A 12263-nucleotide genomic window follows, 5' to 3' on the forward strand; every position below is an offset into this window, starting at 1 on the left:
GAGAGGGAGAGAGAGATGTTGCCCTCCGATCCACCAATCTTCCTTCCCCATCACAGAGCATTAAAATGCAATGGCAAAGTCTGTTCTGGCTCTGAAATCTATATGGATGGAAATGCATTCCATAGACACCACCATAAAGATCAGGCTAATGTCAGCCACCAGAGCTCATCTCTGAGCTCCCACCTTCACCCACCACCAAATAGACTACTTGTTATTGAACAGCAACTCTCAGCATCACGCATACCACAAAAGGTGTTTGACTCACAAAGGTAACTTGATTAATTTAAGATATCTGGTTGGCATGGAAAGGTTGGACCAAAGGGTCTGTTTCTGTGCTGTACGGCTCTATGACCCTAAGAGACAAACGTGGAACACTTGTTTCATGGCCAAACCTCCAATGAGAAAGGAAAGCTTATCTTGAAGGTTTTGCTTTAATTCCATGTTTTGACGTCGGCAGTGTTCTTTGAACACACAGCAGCTGTCATTGTGTAGTTCATGTCCTTGACGTGCCTGACACCAAAATCAGAGGATTAATTGTTTGAGGTCATTGCTGCAGGTGTATTGAGAGATAATCTGCAATTGGTAACCAGGAAAGGTAATATTCATTGTCTATCTTTAACCAGCATGTTGTACTAAGACGATTTGATATGGAATTGGAAACAGTGAGCACAAGTTTCCACCACATTTTACTGGATTTGACAGCACAATTCAATGAGACCAGCACGAAAGATCATGGAACTTTAGCGCAAATCATAATTAACTGCAAAACTAAGTGCTAGTTGAATTTGTCATCCTTTGTGTTAGTTTTAAAGGTAATAGTTGAAGAAACTGATTAAATTAATCACCATTGTGAGCTGCTGTTAATTATGTATGCTTGCTGGCCTTCAAGCAAGCTTATAAAATTACATTTTTTTTAAATTCAAGAAAACTAATACACGTATTTACAGCTTTTAACTTTTTTCTCAGTTAACAAAGAAACCATGATTACAGACTAATGTAAGTAGTAAATGGTTCGATAGCGTTCTAAAGTTAATTTCATTTATTTAAAATTTTTGAAAAAAACATTTTGTTAAAGCTTATCATCTTGCACTCATCAGGAGAAGTGCAATGCCAAAGACAGAACAACATCTTTGCTGTATTAGTGTAGATGCCAGTGGCGTCTGGTTAGTAGTCATGTTGACATAAAATGGGTATTAGTTAATGATGACTGATAGTTAACTACCAAGCTTTGCTTTCCTACAGAATTGCCAAATGTTAAAGTCATCCTGCAGAATAATGGCTACCCTGTTCAGATCAATTGCATGAAATTATGAATGGCCTAAGGCTGTCACTTTTGGACCTGAAAAAGGTTTTGAATCTACCTCAGGGTTAGACATGAATAGCCTACTCCTGTGCCTAAATTCTTATCTGAAATGTTTGAGCAAAGTGAAATCAGCTGCTTTGTGCTACTATTATGAAATAGCAACACCCAGTACTTTTCACTAATAGCCAAATGCTCTTGTTGAGCCAAAAAGACTTGCTGTTTATCACACAAACAAATAATATGAATTTGCATATTGCATCATATTAAATAGCAAACCATTTTGGTTAGTGATAATAAGCAAAGTAGTGACTATACCTTAACTAGCCTTTGTTTGCAAAACTCAGAGTTCAAAATTAAATGGGATTTTGCAATTGGACAACATTTGCTACATAATCCTGAATGTGTGAAAAACTGTGTTAACAATAAAGTTGGAATTTACATTTTGGCTCACAATATGGCAAGATTCTATGTACTGGAAACTACATTTATGAATGTTAAATTGGCTGATTAGAGCAAGGCGAAAAGCCTTGATAAAATGTGTCTTTTTTCAGCAAGAATCAAGATCTGTACAACCAAACAACCAATTGATAGAATACTTTAGATAGGCAGCATTAAAACATTAAAGACTCCCATTTAAAAGATGTTGACCGTAAAAATAACTGCAAAACAAAAAAGTTCAGTGATACACCGTCTCCTAATGGAAGCTATATCGTCTGCTGTTAGAAACATAGAAAATAAGCAAGAATAGAAGCAAGCACTTCTTCAAGCTCACTCTGCTTTTCAAAATGATCATAGCTAATCATTCAACTCAGTATCCAGTTCCTGTCTATTCCCCATACACTTTAACTCCTTTAGCCTACAGAACTTATGAAGCAGGGGTAGGTAATTCAGCCCTCAATCCTGCTCCAACATCACACATTCATGACTGATCTCATTTCAGCCTCAACTCCACTTTCCTACACTTCACAACCTTTTAAACTATAACTAATTAAAATTCTGTTAACTCCTCTTTAAGTTGACTTAATGTCCCAGCATCCATCACACTTTGGGGTAATAATTGCACAGATTCACAACCCTTTGAGAGAAGAAACTTCTCATCTCGGTTTTAAATCTGCGACCCTTTACCCTAAAATTATGAAATCTCCTTCTACATTTCCCCAGGGAAAACATCCTACATCTACTCTGTCAATCCCTTAGGCACCTTATATGATTAGATCTCCTCTCATTCTTTTAAACTCTAGACAGTATAGGCCTAAAATGCTCAGTCTCTATTCACAAGCCTCTGGAATCAATTTACTGAACCTCCTCTAAACTACCTCCAATGCAACTACATCCCTCTTCAAGTAATGGGGACCAGAATTGTATTCTAGGTGTGGTCACCCTAATGCCTTGTACAGTTGCAGAAACACTTCACAATTTTTATACTCTTATTTCTTTAGCAGTAAATGCCAAAATTCCATTTGTCTTCCTTATTACCTGCTGAACCTACATAATAATTGTGTGATTCGTGCACGAGGACACCCAGATCCTTGTGCACCGAAGCACTCTGAAGTTTCTCTCCTTTTAGATTAGAAGTTGTCATTCTATTTCTTCTGACTAGAATGGATAATCTAACTATTATCCACATTAAACTTCATCTGTCAAATTTTGGCCCATTCACCTAACCTATCCATTTCCATATTGCTGATTTCCTAATTATTTATTGCAACTCACTTTCCCACCTATTTTGGCATCATCTGCAAATCTAGTCTTTCCCTGCATCCAAAGTTCATTAATATAGATTTGTAAATAGTTGGGGCCCAAGGACTGAACATTGTGGCACTCCACTAGTCAAATCTTGCCAACGAGAGAAAGACCCATTTATCCTGACGCTGTTTTCTGTTGGTTAGCCAATGCTCTATCCAAGTTAATAAATTATAAATACTATATCTCACTCCTTCTTGAAAACATTTAATGTTTTGGCCTGAACTGTTTTTTCTCTGGCAGAGAACTTCACAGGCTCACCACTCTTTGGGTGAAGAAATCTCTCCTTATCTCAGTCCTAAATGGCTAACCCAGCATCCTTAAACAATGACGCCAGGTGTGGTCTCCCCAGACATAAAGAACACCCTTCCTGTTTTACTCTGTCTAGTCCTGTTAAAATTTTATAGCTTTCTATGGTGTCACCAATCAATCATTCTTCTGAACTCCAATGATTAGAGCCTGAACTCATCCAACCTCTCTTCATATTCCAGGAAACAGTCTGGCAAGCCTTGGTTGCAATCCATCCGATGAACAATGTTGGAACAATGAATGCTATTAAATGCTACAGGGACAGATGAACAAAATTCAGCAGGTTCATCTCAAATCAAATCTCAGAAGTTCTGATAGAATAGATGGAGTGCTTCATTTCAGAGGAGAGGATACTTCCCGCTCAGAACTGTTCACAGAACTGTATCTCTTTAGAGAATCTTGGGTCATTTGTGCAGACTTCTGACCCAGTTTCTCCAGAAAATGGGGTATTACAAGGGAACTGGTACAACCAATGCTGCATCTTTCAGAATGGATTGGATTCCAGAGCAGGTAAGAAGCTAGGAATCTGAGTGAGTACTCACCTCTTGACTCCCCAAAGCCTATCCATTATCTGCCAGCACAGGTCAGGAGTGTGTTGGAATCCTCCCCAAAAAGGAGGACTGCAGATTCAACAAAATTAAAGAAGCCTGACATCATCCAGGACAATCAGCCCACCTCAGTGACATCACATCTACATACATTCAGTCCCTCCATCACCAGAAAAAAACCCACAAGTTTTACTTACACGCTTCTCATTCCATCTCAAATATTAAACACATGCTGTATTTCTGACAGCTGAATTTAATTTTTATAGAAAAAAGTCATTTCAAACTTTTACACCTTCAAACTTGTACAGCAATCAACTTTTGGTAATTTCAGATAGCTCCAACTGAATTGTGGGGTTTATGAAGCTCATTGTAATGATTTAATAGTCCCTGGATGTTGATATGTGGAAAATTCATTTGTTGTTCAAACCATTTGGCAATTGTTAGGAGCTGCTTATCACAAAAAGCTCGTCCAATAAACTGAATGCTCAGTGGCAATCCTCTTTCTGATAGAGCAGTTGGGACGGTCACAGCAGGCAAACCTGAAAAGCAAAATTAAGATATTAATGAGGTAAAAACTAAAATTTGTTATGTCCTCAAAACATTTTTACTTAACTTCATTCACTATTGCTGCTTTGTTTCAGAGCATTTCCTGACTGAGGTGGCAAGGGGGATAAAAAAAATGAACAGATAAAAGGCTTGAAGAAGAAAAACTGTCCAACTGGTCCGTATTATCCCAGGACTGCAGTGAACCTATATAACCTGCTCCATTGTAAATCCCAATAAACCCAAAGACAGACTGAGTAAAATCAATTCAACAAAGCTCAAGAATCTCTGTTTACATTGTTATGATATTAATCCTTAACTACCTGCTTTCCATAGGTTAGTAATTCCATGTCCTTAGCTCCCAGGAATAATATTAATAATGAAGGGCGTGGATAAACCAGGAGGGTGCAGAGATTGCTAAGACTAAGGATATGGAGATCCTGCTGAACTTAAATGGAGGGTTGGAAAAGGGTCAGCAATTGGGAGGTGGGGAAGAGGTCATTGATCAGAGCTGGTGCGTCAGTCAGGATTGAGGCTCTGGGAATGGTCAGTAGACAGGGCCAATGGGAAAGTCAGTGAACAGTGTTGTGGGAGGGAGCTTGGGCCAAGGGGTATTTCACATCACTCGTTGTTTCACCTACATATTTGGGATCTGCTTCCAATGTTCTTTTTGAGTTATAATTCTGATTAATTTAAGATGCCAGCTGGATGAACATTCAAATTGATTTCAAGTTGCTAACTAGACTTAATAATAAAAAGAAATCTGTAATTAAGAATCTCATGATGATCATGAAACCATCGCCGATTGTCAGAAAAACCCATTTGTTTCACTAATGTCCTTGAGGGAAGTAAATCTGTATCCTTACCTGGTCTAGCCTACATGTGACTCCAGACCCATGGCAATGTGACTGACTCTTAACTTTCCTTTGAACAATTAGGGGCAGGCAATAAATGCTCGTCTAGCTAGCGACGCCTGCATTCTGTGAACCAATGAGAAAATCTGCTAACTTCTCTTGTTCCAGCTGCAGCAGGGGCTGGGATTTTGAAGCTGCTACTGGATTTGCTGTTTTTGTCTTGAACAGTGGCATAAATAGCAATGAGTGTCTGCCCAGCATACACTTATTCTCCAGACATCAGCAGTGCCCTGCAGAAGTGCCTTTGTACTCAAAGCATACAATTCTAGGCTAACAGTCCCAACTTTTTCTCTGTTCTCAGGGTGCAAATGTCATTCACAAAGTCAGTAATTATACCTATCCCCAAAGCATGAGAGGTGGTGTTGTGCCCCTTGTTCAACTGCTATAGACCTTGGGGTGTATGTACACTCAAAGTATTTAGAAAGTAGCTCCAGGATTCTGACTCAGCGACAGTGAAGGACATAATAGTGACATAATTCCAAATCAGGATGGTGAGAAGCTTGGAGGGGAACATGGTGGTGGTGATCCTTTTGTGTTTGCTGCCTTTGTCCTTCACAGGGATCGATATCAAAAGGTTTGGAAGGTGATTTTTGAAGGAGCCGTAATGAGTTGCAATAGTGCATCTTGTAGATGGCACACACTGCTGCCACTGTGCATTAGTGTTAGAGAGAGTCAATGTTGAAGATGATAGATGGGGCATTAGTCAAATAGACTGCATTGGCCTGGATCGTGTTAAGCCATTTGGGGAGACAAGTGGAGAGAACCAAAGCTGAATGTATGACTTTTTGCAGGATCATCTGCACAGTGAACTGTGAAATGAGTTGCGCAGTGTCTACCTGTACACCCTTGGGAACCATGGACATTTTTGTTGCTTTTTCATTGTTAAGTTTCCTGGGTTTCTTGTCTCTTCAGTCTACTATCAGACTAATATTTCCTTTAGGCTTGTAGAAGTTTCAGACCCCTGTTGGGACACACCCTGCAAAATTGTTCACTTTCTTTGAAATATTTATTTTTAGCAATTTTACATTCCTGATATTGTGTTCCCTCAACCCTGTTCAAAGCTACCGTGGAAAATATTCTGTGAAAAAGAAACAGCATTCGATATAAATTCCACCAAGAGTCTTTCCCGTCCCTATTACACCAACAATGGAGATCTAGCTCAGAGTGATACAGCCAATACTTTTTTTGAAAGGAGACTGAACTAAATAAGTGTGAAGCACTTGAGAATGACTTTACTGATACAATGTGAAGTAATTCATGAAAAATACAATGAAATGTGTAAAAACTAGAAAGCCAAGTAAAGCTGGAGTGTTGGGCAGATAAAGTGCTGCATGTACCTGCTAGGTTTACAGATTGTGTAAAAATATCCTCTTGGGCACTTCTTGTCCTGTTATCTTCTTTGATAAACTCATGATACGTGAAGGCATCACTTAGGGTCGTGGGTGTAAGCAGCACATCAATACCAGATCCAAATACCTTCAGAAAGTCATTGGCAATGAGACGTCTCACTTTCTGGGCTTTTACAAAAAAGTGATCATAATTCCTGAGAGATTTAAACATGAAACAAAAAAAAGGAAATTGTAAAGAAATTACATAGACAGGCAACACAATGATTCAACATCAGGGTGACAATATTTCAGATAGACAGTGGCTGAGGTGATTTTTTCCTCCAACCCTTATGAAGAACCACAATGCTGAGCTGGATGCAATAGTTCAAAACCCCAGAGTGAAATATTTACATTTATATAGCATTCCAATACACCTCTCAATGTCGCAGCATGCTTTACATGTGAATTACTTGGGGCTGAATTATATCTTTTCAGTGACAAACAGAAACAGAAATTACTGGAGGTACTCAGCAGGTAGCATCTGTGGAGAGTTAATGCTTCAAGTCTAGTCACCCTTCTTTACTTCCTCTTCAGAACTGGAGTTGTGAATAAGGGTTGCTGAACTTGAAATGGTAAGTCTGTTTTCCTCTCTCCACAAATGTGGTCAGACCTGTTGAGTTTCTTCAGCAGTTTCTGTTTTTGCCTGTTTCAGATCTCCAGTATCTGCAGCTCTTTGTTTCATTTTGTTATCTTTTCAGGGCTGGTTGTTAAGCAAAACATTTTAAATCAGAACTCCATGAGAATGTCCTTAAGATGGGACCTTTGAGTTCCTTACCAACCAGACAGCTGAATACAGCATCTCCAGCAAAGGACAGCTTCCTCAGTTGTGCACAGTAGTCTACAATTATGTGCTGGGGACAACTAATGCGCAAATTATGAATGCATGTTTAGTTAACTAGAGTCACAGAGTCATAGAGATGTACAGCATGGAAACAGACCCTTCAGTCCAAATGGTCCATACCGACCAGATATTCCAACCCAATCTAGTCCCGTTTGCCAACACTTGGCCCATATCCCTCTAAACCCTCCCTATTCATATACCTATCCAGGTGCCTTTTAAATGTTGCAATTGTACCAGCCTCCACCATTTCCTCTGGCAGCTCATTCCATACACGTACCACCCTCCGTGCGAAAAGGTTGCCCCTTACGTCTCTTTTATATCTTTCCCCTCTCACTCTAAACCAATGTTCTCTAATTATAGACTCCCCCACCCCAGGGAAAAGACTTTGTCTATTTATCCTATCCATGCCCCACATAATTTTGTAAACCTCTATAAGGTTACCCCTCAGCCTCCGACGCTCCAGGGAAAAGAGCCCCAGCCTATTCAACCCCTCCCTACAGCTCAAATCCTCCAACCCAGGCAACAACATTGTAAATCTTTTCTGAAACCTTTCAAGTTTCATAACATCTTTCCGATAGGAAGGAGACCAGAAATGCACGTATTATTCCAAAAGTGGTCTCATCAACATCTTGTACAGCTGCAACATCACCTCCCAACTCCTGTACTCAATACTCTGACCAATAAAGGCAAGCATACCAAAAACCTTCCTCACTATCCTATCCACCTGCAACTCCACTTTCAAGGAGTTATGAACCTGCATGCCAAGGATTCTGTGTTCAGCAACACTACCCAGGACCTTACCATTAAGTGTATAAGCCCTGCTAAGATTTGCTTTCCCAAAATGCAGCACCTTACATTTATCTAAATTAAATTCCATCTGCCGCTCCTCAACTCATTGGTCCACCTGGTCAAGATCCCATTGTACTCTGAGGTAACCTTCTTTGTTGTCCACTACACCTCCAATTTTGGTGTCATCTGCAAACTTACTAACTATACCTCTTATACTCACATCCAAATCATTTATAGAAATGGCAAAAAGTAGTGGACCCAGCACTGATCCTTGTGGTACTCCACTGGTCACAGGCCTCCAGTCTGAAAAACAACCCTCCACCACCACCCTCTCTCTTCTATCTTTGAGCCAGTTCTGTATGGCTAGTTCTCCCTGCATTCCATGAAATCTAACCTTGCTAATAAGGTCCCCATGGGGAACCTTGCCGAATGCCTTACTTAAGTCCATATAGATTATGGACGTCACTCTGCCCTCATCAATCCTCTTTGTTACTTTTTCAAAAAAAACTCAATCACTTTCGTGAGACATGATTTCCCACGCACAAAACCATGTTGACTATCCCTAATCAGTCCTTGCCTTTCCAAGTAAGTGTAAATCCTATCCCACACAATTCCCTCCAACAACATGCCCACCACCAACATTAAACTCACCAGTCTGTAGTTCCCTGGCTTGTCCTTACCACCTTTCTTTAACAATGATACCATGTTAGCCAACCTCCAGTCTTCCAGCACCTCACCTGTGACTATCGATGATACAAATATCTCAGCAAGGGCCTAGTAAACACTTCCCTAGCTTCCCACAGAGTTCTAGGGTACATGCGATCTGGTCCTGGGGATTTATCCACCTTTATGTGTTTCAGGAGATCCAGCACATATATGGAAATATATGGAAATTTTTCAAGATGTCACCATCTATTTCTCGACATTCTGTATCTTCAGTGTCCTTCGCCACAGTAAACACTGATGTAAAATACTTGTGTGTAGTATCTCCCCCATTTTCTGCGGCTCCACACAAAGACTGCCTTGCTGATCTTTGAAGGGCTCTATTTGCTCCCTAGTTACCCTTTGTCCTTAATGTATTTGTAAAAACCATTTGGATTCTCCTTAACCCTATTTGCCAAATCACTAATGAATTAAAATCCATTTCAACCAAAATTAGTTGAGAGATGGGGTGTGTGAGGAGTTGCCAAATACATACAGGGGAGTGGGAGGGAGCAAGTGGGTAGAGTGCAGCCAGGAGTAAGGGGAAGGGAATGGTGGGGACCATATTGCGAGATCCCCAACACTGGAGTTGCAAGCAGAGGATGGGAATTGACAGTTCCCTGGGTGTCAGTGACTTTACCCATGCACCCACCCATCCTATGTGCAAACGTATCCTCTGTCGTCGTGGTGACATCTGTGCTTGTGCAGGCAGCAGCCATCTTTGCCAGGCACTCTGGCGTTGGCAACACACACTCTGAGTAAACATGAGCCAGCTTATAACCTGATTAGAAAGCTCCCTTACTGTTTTAAAAGGAAGTAATTTCCGGCCAGGATTCTTCCTCTGACTGCGTCATTGAATCCTTCATGCCTGGTTGCTGCATACAAGGCTTCTGTGGAACTTTCGATTTCACTGCGGTGACCTTTAAACAAAAATATCTGAAATGAGTATAAAGATAGAATGCCGAGAGCTGCCATTGCACATACTCCCCTGCTGTATGCAAATATGCCATTTTCTGCCGAAACAGATGAACAAGATATGGCAACAATACAAACGTCATGAAGGACGGTCACTCAACCCAAAACATTAACTCTGATTTTTCTTCACAGATGCTTCCAGACCTGCTGAGCTTTTCCAGCAATTTCTGTTTTTGTTTCTGATTGACAGCACCCGCATTTCTTTTGTTTTTTGTTTCGTACAAATGTCACATCTGGACATGGAATAGTGTCAAATTTTAAAATCTATCCGATTGCTGTGTCACACCACTGGGAGCTGTGCTTTCCAATGTCTCAGCTTGAAATTCTCTGTTCTCCACTGCACTACTCCTTTAAGTTATTGCACGAAACCTAACTCTTTGACCAAGCGGCACCCATCCAAATGTCTCCAGCTTTGCTTTGGTGTTAATGTTTATTAGATTATGCTCCTGGACAAACACACAGCCCTGATGAAGGGCTTTTGCCCGAAATATCGACTTCGAAGCTCCTTGGATGCTGCCTGAACTGCTGTGCTCTTTCAGCACCAGTAATCCAGAGCCCCACAAATAGTTGGAGGCATGTGATATGAAATATGAGTTTTGAGGGTCATCGGCTGGATTCACAGATCACACTTTTAAAGAAAAATTAACAATTTCTACTTGTCAAAGGGCATTTTCCTGAAGCACTTTGAAAATTGCTGCCAATTCGCCTCCCTCAGTGACCGGGTTCTATTTCATGCAGGCTCTACAAAGACCACCTGGAGACGTGACATCAGCTTAATTCCTCCTTTATCGAAAATGAAGATACAAAGTGTACAAAAGGTCATTAAAGCCTAATCAGTTGGGGCCATGGATCCATGGCTAAAAATATCTGCATAACTAAAAACCGAAAAAATTGTGGATGCTGTAAATCAGAAACAAAAACAGAAGTTGCTGGAAAAGCTCATCAGGTCTGGCAGTGTCTGTGAAGAGAAATCAAAGTTTACCTTTCGGGTCCGGTGATCTGAGAACATGTCACCGGACCCGAAATGTTAACTTATTTCTCTTTACAGATGCCATCAGACCTGATGAGCTTTTCCAGCAACTTCTGTTTTTTGTTAAAAACATCTGCAGATGTGAGCTAACCAGGCTATCTTTTGGATAATGCAGGTAATGTAATGTGACCAATCAACCTTTGTGCTTTCACGCTGGTAGAAGGTACCAGCAAAAGTCAGGAAATGCTGCCTTCTGTTCCTCTCTTTCTCTCTCTCCCACCAGCCCCCCCACCTCCTTTAGTATAACAACTAAACCTTGTGCCTCCCAGTCCAGTGGGGGGGGGGGGGGGGGGGGGGGGGGGGGAAGGACACACTACTACTGTGCCACAAGAAGGCTCTTCAAATGAAATTTGAATTTGAAAGCTAATCTGCAAAACATAGGAGCAACAATTGACCATTCAGTTCTTTGAGCCTGCTCTCCATTCAATATGATCATGGGTAATCATGTTACAGACTATTCCCACTTTCTCTCCACATCCTATGATTCCTTTAGACCTACAAACTATATCTAACTCCTGCTTTAAAACATACATGTTTTGGTATCAACTGCTTTCTGTGGCAGAGAATTCCAGAGACTCTCTACTTTCTGGGTGAAGAAATTTCTCATCTTGGTTCTAAATGGCATTTCCCGTATCCTTCAACTCTGGACTCGCCCTTCATCAGGAACATCCTTCCTGCATCTATCCTGTCTACTCCTGTTAGAATTTTGTAGGTTTCTGGCAGATCTCCCTCATTCTTCTAAACTCCAGTGAACTTAGTACTAACCAATCCAGTCTCTCTTCATACATCAATCACCCCAGGGATGAGAGTCAGAAAGGGTGGAGAGCAAGTTACTTTAATCCTTCAGTCTCGTGACAATGTCTTATAAGTTTGTGAAGCTTTTAACTTAATGACAACGTAGAAGCATACAAACAAAATCTGCCTTATTACTGTCAAAAGGTATTTTGGAGCTCAAATCCAGAGAATAAGAGCAATGTAAGCATTTCACAACCTGTCTGTGATTTCTGATGAAAGAGGAGGTAATGTAAAGCTGACCTGGTTTAGTGGCTCAAAGGAGTTCTAAACATGTACTGATTGTTGGGAATGATTAACAGGAAAAGGAAAAAATCTTCTTTAATCTGCTACTCGGATTGTTAATTGCACAGTGCTGATTCCTCATTGAAATTAAAATAAATGGC

The 12263-nt window shown here is 40.6% G+C and overlaps 1 protein-coding gene across 1 annotated transcript in view; it reads right to left on the bottom strand.

Annotated features, from left to right (window-relative positions):
• Positions 1-188: 188 nt before the first annotated feature.
• Positions 189-12263, bottom strand: part of qrsl1 (glutaminyl-tRNA amidotransferase subunit QRSL1) — a 47721-nt gene continuing 35646 nt past the window's right edge. Inside the window, exons 9-11 of the mRNA XM_072552685.1 lie at positions 9883-10000; positions 6698-6903; positions 189-4442 (exon numbers count right to left, since the gene is read on the bottom strand). Of these exons, the coding sequence (XP_072408786.1) occupies positions 4231-4442; positions 6698-6903; positions 9883-10000 (536 nt within the window). The 3' untranslated portion in view covers positions 189-4230. The remainder of the gene's footprint in view (positions 4443-6697; positions 6904-9882; positions 10001-12263) is intronic.

This window comes from Chiloscyllium punctatum, chromosome 3 (assembly GCF_047496795.1).
Source record: "Chiloscyllium punctatum isolate Juve2018m chromosome 3, sChiPun1.3, whole genome shotgun sequence".
Lineage (NCBI taxonomy): Eukaryota > Metazoa > Chordata > Chondrichthyes > Orectolobiformes > Hemiscylliidae > Chiloscyllium > Chiloscyllium punctatum.